This window comes from Fusarium venenatum, assembly GCF_020744135.1.
Source record: "Fusarium venenatum strain MPI-CAGE-CH-0201 chromosome Unknown EDB82scaffold_1, whole genome shotgun sequence".
In the NCBI taxonomy this organism is placed as follows: domain Eukaryota; kingdom Fungi; phylum Ascomycota; class Sordariomycetes; order Hypocreales; family Nectriaceae; genus Fusarium; species Fusarium venenatum.
The window spans coordinates 4,253,580-4,266,239 of record NW_027072129.1 but is presented as its reverse complement, the minus strand read 5'-3'; the positions used below and the strand labels follow the sequence as shown (position 1 = coordinate 4,266,239).

Sequence of the window (12,660 nt, the reverse complement as noted above, 5' to 3'; positions counted from 1 at the left end):
CCGGTGGTGTCTTTATCCGAAAATGCAAGGCCAAACCCGGAACCTTCAGAGATGGATATCACGTACGCGGCCTCTGGACTTTGAAGAAATATAAACAAGAAGGAATCGAACAATATTGGGATACACCAACAATCACAATCTGGGTGCTTGTTTTGTTCCAGCTATCAAGATGCTTCCACACCACCTAGAGTTTCCAAAGAAGCACGAGATTGTAATTCTCTTCCTCGCTCTCATTTTGCTCAATCTCCTTGGGGCAATCCTTTATAATGTTTTTTTCCACCCACTAGCTAAGATACCTGGACCCTTGGCGTGCAAGATTACCCGAATCTGGCTCTATCTGGCGGAGCGAGGTGGCGATGGAGCAAATACTGTGTCAGTTTTGCATAAACGATATGGTATGTACAAGTACATACATGCCAGATAGGTCTCTCATCTAACTTTAAACAGGGCCATTGGTTCGTGTTGCGCCAAATGAAATCTCAATCAAAGATCGAGAAGCATTTGTGACAATTAACAAGCAAGGAACCCAATTCCTTAAAGACCCTACCTTTTATGATGCCTTCAAATCCGACCATGGCATGTTATTTTCCTTTTCCGGGGTAGATGAACACTCAAAACGAAAAAGGCTCATGTCTCCTTCTTTTTCACGAGCCTCTGAGGAGGAACACGACGCCATTTTACATGAAACTATCAAGCCAGTCGTTGAGGAGCTTACTACGAGTATTAGGAAGGGTGAGACCATCGCTTTATTTCCTGTCATACGCAGGTTTGCCCTTAAGTCTATTGTTGCCTTTTGTTATGGACAAAATCCTGTTTCACCTGATTACATGGAAAGTGTGATCCCAAAGCTATTCAAAGTACTCGATGAGAGTCCTAAGGCTCTGCTAACGGTAAGCTTTACTTACTTTGAAACACATCATAATTTGCTAACATATCCTACCTAGCTCCAGCATTTCCCTCTCATTAAAAAGACTTTGAACCATCTTTCCGCTACATTCCCTACACTATTTCCATCAGATATCAGGATCCTGCCTACGGTAAGAATTAGTTTTTTCTTTCTTTCTTAAACATGTATTTACTTACCTCAATTCTGTCAGGTTGGAATGGAGCTTTTGCAATCGTCTCGAAAGTCAAGCGTTCAGTCGGGTCTTTTCAAGCAAATGCAGTCCTTACTGAAGGCGAAGGATCAGTCACTGACTGATGGCGAACTCATTGCGGAAAGCGGCACAATGTTCTTTGCAGGTACAGCTAAGACAGCCATTGTCTTGTAGTTGACCGAAGCTAATCACCAAGTAGGCACAGACACAACTGCAATCACAGTCTCTTTCGCTCTCTGGTACCTGATGCACCAACCCGATAATTATGTGCGTCTTCAGGACGAGCTGAAGACGGTCATGCCAGATGTTAACTCAAAGGCGAGCTTGAGGGAGCTTGAAAGTCTACCGTTCCTTGAAGCCTGTATTAAAGAGAGCCTTCGTTTAGCATGTCCACCACGAGGACGGCTTCCCCGTATCGTGCCAGCAGAAGGTTGGGAGGTCAAAGGCACAAAGCTTCCCGCTGGTGTAAGTCATCTTTCGCAATCATGTTTTGGACTTTGCCAATGTACTACATAGACTGTTGTATCTTCCTGCATCTCTTACATAGCTCATGATGAGGAGATTTTCCCAGAGCCAAAAAAGTACCGACCAGAAAGATGGCTTCAGGAAAACAGTAAAGAGCTTGAAGGATATTTTTATCCTTTCTCCAGAGGTACACGATCATGCATCGGGCAAAGGTAAGTCTTGGTCCATCTGTCGATCAGTTGATATATGGGTAGCTAACATATTATTTAGTTTGTCCCTAGCTGAACAGCGAGTTGCAATTGCACAGGTTGTTCGTAGATTTTCTCCTAGTAAGGACATGCAATTTCGCGACATTATTGGGAGCGAGTATGTCACATTTGTCATGCAAGATGAGCTTCCAGTGCAGCTGGAGGAAGCTAGATAAGGCCTGTTGAGGATTCTGCTTATTACTATCTGTTGTTATATTAGCAGTACACACCAATACACTTGTGTGAGAATAAGGTTGCTTCTTGAACCCTTCATTTTGGAACATAAAGCTTCAGAAAGAGAGAAACTGCCGGTATTAGCCTTTAGAAAATGTGTAGAGCCATGAATATACCAATACACACGAACCTTCAGTAACCAAGCATTATCCAATTATGATTGTCCGATATAGACGCTTTTTACAACTAACCGGTCAATAGTCACTAATCGCGATGTTCGATTATCCGGTAGGGTGAACGTTGCTTCCTACGCTCTGGGCTTTGTAATATTAAATTGAAGCCCAAGATTATAACAAGTCCGGTATGGTGTAGTGGCTAACATTTCGCGCTCTCATAACTTGAGAGATCAGTACCGCGGAGCCCAGGGTTCGATTCCCTGTACCGGAGTCTTATTTTTGCACCGTCTATTTGTCGACTTGGAAAGACGACTGTATGCTGAAGCTCCAGTATTACAAGAATACAAGCTCGTGTTAAGTAAGCTCTTTTGCATTTTCTTCAATCAGTTAAACTTAATTTTAAATGACCTTCAAGATTAAACCATCTCAGGAATGGCATATGCTTGTGTACCCCGCTCGTGACATCTTTTGCGTCAACCTGGAGGCGTGGAAATTTATGAATTGGGGGATCCCAGACTCATGTCTATCTATACCATTTATTCGTTGTACAAAGGATGAGAAGCCACTCCATTCCATACCCTTGGACAATCTTGCACTTAAATTTGACAAGAGCTGGAACATAGAGTATAGGATGCAAATGTCCGAGATGGCAAGCGATCTGTCAGTCCGCGGACTCTGGGGACTTCTACTCATCGATATGCTCTAGGGGGATATACCTTGTAGGTCTCTATGGATCATCGACAACAATTCTACGTGGTTTGAAGGTTCTGTTGAGGAGGACAGAACTGTTTACCGCGACTGCGAAGGCGAGTATGTAGAATTGAGCTGGGAGGTCTGCAAGCCGGGGTGTGTCGAAGTGAGCAAAGAGGACATACTCAGGTCACTTGAGGATAAGGAACCTAAGTTTCTCACTGCATTTGATTTTCTTCACGATGTTTCCCTTTTTAACGGCGATGAGTTGGGTGGGAGATTATACGATGATAATTATCGTTATCGTTATTATGACTCTGAATCAGACAAAGAAGTGCCCAATTTCGAGCTGAAAGACTGGGCCAGAGTTCTTGTACGCCGGGATAATATGGTGGAAATGTCCACCTGGAGGACTCAGCATGATACGTGGTGGTACCAGGATTGAGATGGGTTGTCGATTATATCGGTATTTTACTATTATATCGTTTATCTATGGCTGTTTTCAGACTTACAAGTCTCACATATGGGCCTGGGCGCTACGATTAGAGATTGCCTTCAATTCGTAACAAAATTGACCATCATTCCGTCACAGATATAAACTATACAATGTTGAGAATCTCGCAGACTACTTTGTTGTGTGTTCTGCCATTGACTTCTTGCCGAGCTCTACATAGATTCATCTTGGGAAAAGTGACCTCATAATCTCAAAATTGTCAGCTAACAGACCTGTTTGGCCATTTGGATATAATCGACCACAACAGATGGCTGCTACAAGAGCAGGGCCAGTCAACTCCACGCAAGCTAAGAATGGAATAATATGGATGTCATTGCGAGTTTCAATGTATTTCTCTCAGTTTATAATAGCGCATACTAAGTGTTAGCACCTAAGGCATTCCTGTTATCGTTCAGATACCTCACGTCGTCCCTAATGATTGAGCAGTCAAACTTCCCTGTACATATTTAAGCATTGCCATCTTGTATCCGATTGTTCATGTATGTGACTATCTACCAGCAGAACATCAAAGGAGTCACATCGATTTGAAAATGCATGTCATTATGAATGACTCTGCGATGATTTCATTTGTCAGATGTCGAGATTGGAAGAAACTCCCGCATAGATTCAGGTGCTTACACAGCGACTTCGAAACGCCATGTCTTAACAACCCCTCACCAATATCCAAGTGGACACAGACAATGAACACGTCATCACGTCAGACATCATCTTTTTCTTCACTACAGAACTTCTACTTCTCAAAACACCTTTGGCAATGGAAGAGCAACAAGTTATCGGCAGTGTGCAATACGCCTTTGGCCCCGACGGGGCCCTAGTAACAGGTCCAGTCTTGATGGATGATCCAGCGACCGGTAAAATCATCTGCGCCTTCTGCCGGGTACCCAAGGCGGAGCATAGCTTCCTGACTATGGCCCCGTATAACTTCAAAAGTCAGTTCTGTCTAGACTGTGAAAGAGTAAGTTGTTCTTGTTTGCAACAAAACTTTGCAAGCGTACTGACTATAGAAGCCTCGACCAGATCAGCCTCCGCCTTCGACCCTGGGCAAGCGAAGTTTGGATTCTGAGGAGCCAGAAAACACAGTTCCCACGCCTGAACCGACAAAAAAGCCGAAAGGTGAAGAGACAAAGGGACAGGTCGCATCGCCGGAATTCTAGACAAGTTCGGGGTACATTAGTGTATCATCACGCGGACAAAGGTTCCGGAAGGAATTTGATGTATGAAATATACGCGTATTTAGAGCCAAGATAAAATGATACTTGGGTGAGGGAGGATATCGGAATTAGTTTTTAGTGAAAAGGAAATGATTCTCATGTTCATGCACCTTCTCAGAGACAGTTAAAAGATGTGCGGGCCGTCCCGTAGACAGCACCTCCACTAGCGTCAAGATCAAACTTCACACTAACTACCTACTACAGCAAGCTGCTGGGGAGGTAGGCAGATAAATAGAGACAATATTTTACCATTGGCTGCAGAAGCTAAAATGGCAAAAAATGTTATTGGTTCTTATATATAGTTGCTCTAGGAATTACCACAGGTTAGAATTTACCTTTAAACCAACATCTCTACGGTGGATTGCATATCCTCAAATCTGGACAGCGTTAGTATTCTCTTGCAAACCGAACTAAATATGCGCAATTTACATCTGAAAATAACAATTAATTAGATATGTATTTCTATGTCTATTAACTTTGAGAATACTGGTAATTATTGAAACCTTTGCAGTCTTGAGAACTGTGTTATGACCCAACAGATGATTACGTAGACCCCACTATTTTTCACTAATTATGGTACCAACCACCTACACTAGCTTAGTCAGACCTTGAGCCGCCAGACTCTGCGACACACGGCTCACGATGCAACTTACGATATAAGCCTAATGCTTAACCATAAGCTACTACGGATATATATATATTCACTTAGCATTAATTGGTATATTTAGCTTAATAGCTATTAATAAAATATCTTTACCTGAATACGCCTAACCTGCTCTATTCACTATTAAGAGATATAACACTTTGCTACGCTCAGTATTCTATCCTACTACCATGCCAATATAAACTCAGAATGGACTAGTTTATCCCTTGGAAAACCCAATCGTCACAGCTATATATATATGAATGCAGTGTAAGGTCAGGGACCTTATATCTTAGTCTTTTGCTATATATGTTACAACCAGATCATACCTACCCCACTTTCTCACTTTTTTACTTTCTACATTACCTACCCTATATACTAAAGCCAAAGGCAGCCTTGTGGGAGTTATTAGTGTAGCTAAAGACTAAGCCATCTACGCCTACCGTGCAAGGATGGGGCGATCCAAGCATGGGTCGACGGGATAGTTCCATAGTCCGCATTGACGACCACTAGCGTCGGGCGCTATCATCGCTAGCACAAGGTGCTAAGTGGAGGCTGGCGTAAATGCGCGTTTCCTGACCACCAGTCAATTAAGTCTTTGGACTACTCTTTGTGGAGCTGGCTGCAAGTGTCATCACCCGCTACCGGTGTTGGGTTCCAAATCAGGTAAGAGATCGACGACTTCCAACGCTCAGATGGAAAAACATAAGGCAGGCTATAACTCAGCCTCGATCAGGTTATTGTAATTTGTTATCGCGATGTCGGCAGGAGTTATTGGTGGGAGTTACTAATGTGCTTGATTGCTTTTTCAATATTTCTCGTGATGCGGTTACAAAAACAGTAATTCTGACTTGAGACTACGTAGCTATCGAATTACTTTAGGGACGTAACAATGTATGTCCTTATTACTACGTTCCTGAATCTGCAATACGAAAACTGTTATGCACTTTACAAGCTGAACTGCATGTGGCCTCATTTGTGTTAAGCTAAGGACACGTTAGCTCAGGTGTGGCTTCATCAGGCGACCTGAAGGGCTGAATGGGCATGTTATTCGCTGCGATACGCTGAAAGGATCAAAGCACTCTCTGTAAAGTGGACATAAATCAGCCACGGAAGTTGGAAGTACTGCCTCCCTACATCAGCCTGCAAGATACTTACACATGTATGCTGCCGCATACCAGAAGACATGTATACAAAGCTTGTGTATACATTAACGTAAATTGTAGGCTATCTTTCTCTTGCCATGGTTACTCCGTGGGAGGCAGTTACAAGCATATAGTGATTAGCTTTATTTAAGGGGGCTTGATATCTCTGCACTTCCTGTATTTCAGGATCCGGCATACTTTGGCTCTTGGTGATAAGCATCCAAAGACATTATATGCTTTCTGTTTTTAAATCAGGATTAAAAGTCACCGATCTTCCGATATGACGAATCTCAAGATCAAATCCGTATTGGGTCACGCCTATCTTGGCTGCTACACAGATTTGTCAAGCCATGTTCTCAGTGCAACCTCGACAACGCCCATATTTAACGAGCCACAGTATTGTTGCCAATGGTGCGCGAACGCCGATACGGCGAATACGATCTGCGGTGTCGAATATGGAGGTCAATGCTATTGCGACAGCACCATGCCCAGCGTCGACCTTGCCTCAGCTTCAGACTGCAACTCAAAATGTCCTGGCGACGGCTCAGTTGCTTGTGGAGGAGAGTGGAGATTGAACATCTACAGTTCCACTGCCCCGACGACAACAGTGGCATCACCAGAGACCGTGACACCGCAGCTTTTGCAGGGCTACTCCTACCTCGGCTGCTATTCTGACTCCAGCGACCGAATCCTTCGCGGGGCTTACACCCCTCCCATTCTGAACGATCCGAAATACTGCTGCGAATGGTGCCAGAATGTCGATAACAATTATCAATACTGTGGTGTTCAAAATGGAGACCAATGCTTCTGTGATAGCACCACGTTCGGCCCTGCCAACTCGGCCTCAGCTAAGGATTGTAGTTCTTCGTGCCCAGGAGGGGGCGACCAACAGTGTGGTGGTTATTGGCGTGTCAATCTTTACAAGGCTACGGGAGTGTCACCCGCCGAGACAGCCACGACTTTAATGACAGCCAAGGGGGCGTCAGCAATCCCGTCTGAAACGAATACATCAGCGCCGCAGCCAAGTCACAAGCAGGCACTGAGCGGAGGAAGTATTGCAGGCATCGTCGTTGGTGCGGTTGCAGCCATAGCATTATTGATTACGGCTTTGTTTTTGCTAGTACGTCGGCGACGTTCCCGGACAATTCCAAGCTACACTACTGAAGGCGGTTCTGAGACACCAGCGTCTGGAAAGTTCACTCAAGCCAACGTACATGAATTGCAAACACCTATCCAGTCACCAAGGGCAGAGTTAGCTGAGTCGAAGTCAGAGCCAACACTACATGAAATGGACGCTGGGCCCCGATAGAATGACAGAATAGATCTCATAAGCTAACATGGCTCCACACTTGACCGTTTCTAAGGTAATCAATTGTATCAACTTCAACTACCATCGTGATAGGCTGAGGGGACGTATCTACGCTTGAGGCCGTTGGGCCGGAGTAACTACGAATTATAGTCCTCGGTTTAGTGATATGCAAATTCTCAATTTGTGTAGGGTCAATAGCGAATACTTAGTCCTTGACGGCTGTAGCTTGCTCGCAATGGGTATGTTTTCAAAGTCCCGCCTCTGTTCAGTCCGTGACCTTGCTCCCCCTGTCCCCTATGGCTGTAATCGGAAGACCTCTCATGCAATTTCAGAAGTTGCATGGGGCATTCCGCTTGTGGCCTTTCAGGTTGCGAACAGTCCCTTCCACACAAAAGTTCTCGACACTTACAATGAAGCTTTTATCAAGATCGGGGACTTTGGTTTCATCATACATCCGTTATTCAGAGGACGATCAGGCCACCGGCAAGTAGTATTGGAAGGCCAGGCCAACATATGCAAAGTATATCATCACAAGAGCCAGGACAAATGTGAGGAACCAGGGCTCTCTGCACAGAGCGTCCTGTAATTTTGCAATATCCGCGCTGATGGAAGAAGTATCTTCAGAACCGTCCTGGATGTCGAGATTGGCTCCTGAGCTTGGTTGGGAAATCAAACGCGCTGGAGCGAGGCATCGCTCAAGGTCGGTGCCTGTTCTAACACGAGCAACCAGCATTCTCCCTTCGTCGTCTTCCGTTGTGGCCCGTTGCATACCAGTTGACCCAATGATAGTTTGAGAAGCATTTACTGAAACCGCTATAGAGTTTGCTTCAATGAGCGCTCCGGAACTAGTAATTTGTGCTTCTGAAACCCGGCGACTGCTGTGCGTTGACATCGTCTCTGGAGTTGCCGTTGATTCATCCGAGTCCTTTGAGTCTGTAGAGGAAATTAGTATAGTAATCACACTGTAGCCTAAAATTGGGCCGTACTGTCGAAGCTCTGGATTATGGATAAAATTGGAAGAATGAGGAGTAGCAAAGGCATGATCTGCCCAAACCCCATTTCATTCTCACTCCCTTTCATCTCCCCACTCAACGCCGCTCTCTGTTTGGTCCAGCCTATAGTCAACGTCTGAAGAGTAACAATTCCGACAATCCTGAGTAAGTTGATGAGGTTTGATTCCAAAAGCAAAAGTAGCAAGGTTGCAAGAATAAAGACAACCCAAAGTGTTACTTCAACCAGGATCGCGTGTCTTCGAAGATGGGAGACTGTACTCGGCTGCGCCATCGGTTCATTCCAAGATGGTTTGAGGAGCTGCATCCTTTGGACTGGCTGACCACGATATTTTCTGATCCGAAATAGCACCTTTCTGGGCGCGCTCAGGACGAAATTAAGCCTAGCACTCAGGACCTTCATCCATCCGGCCACGGTGACTGAATAACTCCCCAGTGTGTCGATGGTTCCCCAAATAAGAATTGCTTGCTCAACTAACATGAAGAAAAAAGATCGTGCAGGAAGTCGAAAGAGCTCGTCCCAGATACACTGTGTCGACAACCCCAACACTTTCATGAACCTCTCATTCAAAACAATGATCAGCGAAGCAGCAAGCAAAGGCCACAGGACGATGACCAGAACAACACTAAACGTGTTAGGCGCCACTTGTTTCTTCTGCTGCCTAGAACCTGTGCTGCGCATTGATGAACGTTTGTTGAGATCCATGATGCCGCGTATACCACAAAGAAGTGGTATTGCGTAATTGTGCAATGCTGGATAAAGCTGGTCAGTAGGAGTGCAAGTCCAATAGCCAGTTGCTGGTCACTGAGAGCGTGGACACAATCAACCAGGCCCTTGAGAAGCCGTCGTCTTGGCCGCCTCTGGTCTAATGATGTATCTCAGTGGCTTATGCTTCCAGAATAATATTGCCGAAGTCGCATCGAGATGCTGATCAGCTCTTTGTCAAGCCTTTCGGACTTCCATGAGTCGTCATGGAAGTACGCAACTAGGGCAACACCAAGGGAGATCCAAGCAGAGATCAGAATGGAAGTGATGACCTGTCTTTGTTATTAGCTGAGTCATTTTTCGGTGAGGTAATAACAATACTTACCCTTATTCCTGCCTAGATAAGTTTGAGCTACGATTTAATCTAATGGGCAATCTCTAGAGACTCACAATATCTGGATCCGCGTTGAAATTCTTGTCCAGTAGCAGATACGTGTCAAAATTGAGGCACTCCTCACGAGCTCCAGTGCATGTAGCCATGTCGAGTGTCGAGCTGTGGTATTATGCGATTTCGATGGCACTTACGAACCTCCTGGGGAACGTAAAGATGGAAGAGGAATAAGAAGAAGTATAGATGCTTTTGAGTCGGAGGAGGGGCTGAGGAAGCGTTTCTATGTTCTCTGATCAGGCTCTGGATTGGAGAGTGCCCAATCAGAAGCATCTCTATCAACATCATGCATGGTGTTGATCACCTGACCCGGAAAGTCTTGAGAGGAATGTGTCCAGCGCAGATATTGTGCTGACTGAAAACTGTGCTTAAGTACTATCAATATTATGAAGGCTGTATCCTAAGAATTTAGCTCGTTATTCTAGTTATACTTGAACATCTATAAGACTAATAGTAGCATAAAACTTACTCGTTTATATCGGATTGGTAATTTGTGTATAGTCCCCCGAACAATTATCATCGTACGCTACGCACATTCTCCGAAGCCTTTGCTTCACCTGTAATTTATCACTGGGACTTTCGCCTGCGGCTCTCTTCAGAAGACCTTCTACTGAACTTATAAAGTGGAATGAATCATTGCGCCTGTTGCCTTTGAGGTTGTGTCACATTCCCCTCCACACCAAAGCTCCTGACACTCCTACCAGCCTCCACTTGTACAAGGCCATAGCCAATCCTAACATCTTCGTTTGCACCTAGCCTTCTAAGATTCGAAGCTCGCGAAGCTGAGATGATCGACGACGGCTTTATATCATGCATTATACCTTCTTCTCGTTAGGCGTGTAGTCCAGCTAAAACTGCAATGACTGCCATTGCGATATTTGCTGCATATACTATAAATAGCTGGGCCTTTTTATACTCGAATACATTAGCATAATATTGTCTGCGGCAGGGATATGCTATTAATAGTCCGCCCTTAGCCACCCCTGATGGTTTACTATTAGATGCCTATAATATAATACTGAAAGAGGGCTCGGCTAATAATAAGATAATTATATTTTTTATATATATCTCTGATGGCTTGACTGAAGGTCCTAGCAGAAAGGTAATCCACTGGATTGAGCAATGGTGTTGCTAATATTTGTGAATTGATGTTATAGTGCGGCAGGCTTGTTATGCCATTTAACGTGTGTCGAAGATGGTGCCTGAGTGAGTGGTAAGCTGCAGTTGGATGATACGTCTTAATATCCTGAAGATATATATAATTGGTCTGCGGTATGCTATAGGTCTAATCTAATAATCTCTTATCAGGGTCCTGCTTAGGTATGACGGTTATATTGATTATCCTTCTTAAGTAGTTGCATTGAAGGACCTTATGCGTCTATACTCCTTCTACCTAGCTGAACTGAATTGTGCAATTGACCTTACAGTATTCGCAATTAATACTTACCAGAGTATAAGCTTTATTCCAGTCTCCCTCTCCTAGGTTATTAGGTTATAGCTTTAAATAATTATTAATAGTGCAATAGCCTATCTATATAACAGGTTCTGTTTTAAATATGCCTAAGTTCTTTGAGTATAGAGGCTTTTATTTAGGCTGCCCCCTGGGTTATAGGCTATCTAGTAGCCCTAGTATTCGCTGATATTATTCTTTATATAATATATTAAGTTAACTATTAGCACAAGGATAATAGTATTAAAAGGTAGAGTAGCTACTCCTAGTTGTTATACTTTAGAGTTTTTCCTAGATATAAGCTACTTATATGTATAACCCAAGGCAATAAAACTAAGTATATAAGAATAGTTCTAACCCTTAGAGCAGATATATTACTTGGCATCCTTTTAAAAAATAGGCTTATTTACTAGAGCTACCCTTAAACTAACTATTTCCCTTTATTACTAACTTAAAGCAGTTTAATAGTTAAACTTATCTAGGTTATCTCTAGTAGTATTAATACTTATAGCAGTTATATTCCAGAGTGATAATAATATAAGAAAGCAGTTATTAGTTTTCTGCGGGATTTTACTAATATATTAACAGCTTATTTACAAAATTTAATATCTAGATATTAAGGTATATTCTATTTTTAACCCTCTCTACAGCGATTACAGAGAGAGTCTCAGAGGTTAGCACTATAACTAATAGTATTATCTAGTAATACAGCGCTGTAAAGGCGCTAAACCTTGCCTTCTTTATAGATAACTCTATTAATAAAGATAGAATATCAGTATTAGCAGTAAAAATTAAATTCACTATTTCAAGTTAGACTATCTTATAGTAAATAATTAACTAGGCTCTTTGTTAAAATGCTATAGCAGTAGTAATACTAAGACTTGCCTTAGTATAGAAAGAAAAGATGATACTATATCTTAGTATTTAAGATTGACTGATTGCCTCTTTGCTATTAAGTATAAAATAGAATAGATAGTACCCCAAAGAAAATGCAGTGCCAATTACCACCAAGATGCACATGTTCCATGGTTTCAATTTGTAGGTATTCCATGACTTGGATAGGCTGTGAGAGCTTTGCTGAAATGACGATCATACATCTCCGCGGTGTTTAGATGATCCTTCAACAACATCCGAGCCCCGTGTCATACAAGCTTCGCGAGGCTGATGAGATGACAAGAGTATGATCTCATCTGAGAACGCGCTGACTTGGTCATTCTTAAGCGACGAGTTCATATCAAGGAAAAAGGATTATGATTCGAGATCTCAATTTCTCATGCTGCGTTGAAAGGAATTTGAGGGGACGTCGCGAGTGATAAATTGACTGGGCGAAGGAGTTTATACTGGTGGTGGTTGGTGGCATCCCAGAGTCTCTTC

General features: G+C 43.3%; 5 protein-coding genes and 1 non-coding gene across 6 annotated transcripts; 5 read left to right on the top strand and 1 right to left on the bottom strand.

The window, feature by feature from the left end:
* Window positions 1-169: 169 nt before the first annotated feature.
* Window positions 170-1,986, top strand: EDB82DRAFT_520175 (putative cytochrome P450 monooxygenase; the record flags this gene model as incomplete). The annotated part of the gene is made up of 7 exons (XM_065609065.1): window positions 170-395; window positions 448-890; window positions 945-1,037; window positions 1,098-1,242; window positions 1,297-1,562; window positions 1,614-1,774; window positions 1,833-1,986. 7 exons carry the CDS (start codon window positions 170-172, stop codon window positions 1,984-1,986), a joined length of 1,488 nt encoding a protein of 495 aa, XP_065465530.1.
* A 355-nt stretch (window positions 1,987-2,341) lies between these two features.
* On the top strand, window positions 2,342-2,431 carry EDB82DRAFT_t63. The gene has a single exon. It is a non-coding gene; the product is annotated as a tRNA-Glu (tRNA).
* Window positions 2,350-3,295, top strand: EDB82DRAFT_571179 (uncharacterized protein; the record flags this gene model as incomplete). The annotated part of the gene is made up of 3 exons (XM_025730899.2): window positions 2,350-2,518; window positions 2,591-2,820; window positions 2,884-3,295. The coding sequence occupies exons 2-3, from the start codon at window positions 2,600-2,602 to the stop codon at window positions 3,293-3,295; spliced, it is 633 nt and encodes a 210-aa protein (XP_025589978.2). The 5' UTR covers window positions 2,350-2,518; window positions 2,591-2,599.
* Window positions 3,296-3,985: 690 nt separating this feature from the next.
* On the top strand, window positions 3,986-4,759 carry EDB82DRAFT_571178 (uncharacterized protein). Its single transcript, XM_065609911.1, has 2 exons — window positions 3,986-4,319; window positions 4,372-4,759. The coding sequence occupies exons 1-2, from the start codon at window positions 4,119-4,121 to the stop codon at window positions 4,516-4,518; spliced, it is 348 nt and encodes a 115-aa protein (XP_065465529.1). The 5' UTR covers window positions 3,986-4,118; the 3' UTR covers window positions 4,519-4,759.
* Window positions 4,760-6,543: 1,784 nt separating this feature from the next.
* Window positions 6,544-7,908, top strand: EDB82DRAFT_43343 (uncharacterized protein). The gene has a single exon (XM_025730901.2). The coding sequence runs from the start codon at window positions 6,644-6,646 to the stop codon at window positions 7,670-7,672; it is 1,029 nt and encodes a 342-aa protein (XP_025589980.1). The 5' UTR covers window positions 6,544-6,643; the 3' UTR covers window positions 7,673-7,908.
* A 236-nt stretch (window positions 7,909-8,144) lies between these two features.
* Window positions 8,145-9,928, bottom strand: EDB82DRAFT_470913 (uncharacterized protein; the record flags this gene model as incomplete). Its single annotated transcript, XM_025730902.2, has 4 exons — window positions 8,145-8,605; window positions 8,659-9,445; window positions 9,774-9,785; window positions 9,839-9,928. 4 exons carry the CDS (start codon window positions 9,926-9,928, stop codon window positions 8,145-8,147), a joined length of 1,350 nt encoding a protein of 449 aa, XP_025589981.2.
* Window positions 9,929-12,660: the final 2,732 nt, after the last annotated feature.

Coding starts and splice junctions, on each gene's coding strand:
- EDB82DRAFT_571178 (XM_065609911.1), top strand. CDS start 4,119: ATGGAAGAGCAACAAGTTATCGGCAGTGTGCAATACGCCTTTGGCCCC. Junction 4,320..4,371: donor TCTGTCTAGACTGTGAAAGA/GTAAGTTGTTCT, acceptor TGACTATAGAAG/CCTCGACCAGATCAGCCTCC.
- EDB82DRAFT_43343 (XM_025730901.2), top strand. CDS start 6,644: ATGACGAATCTCAAGATCAAATCCGTATTGGGTCACGCCTATCTTGGC.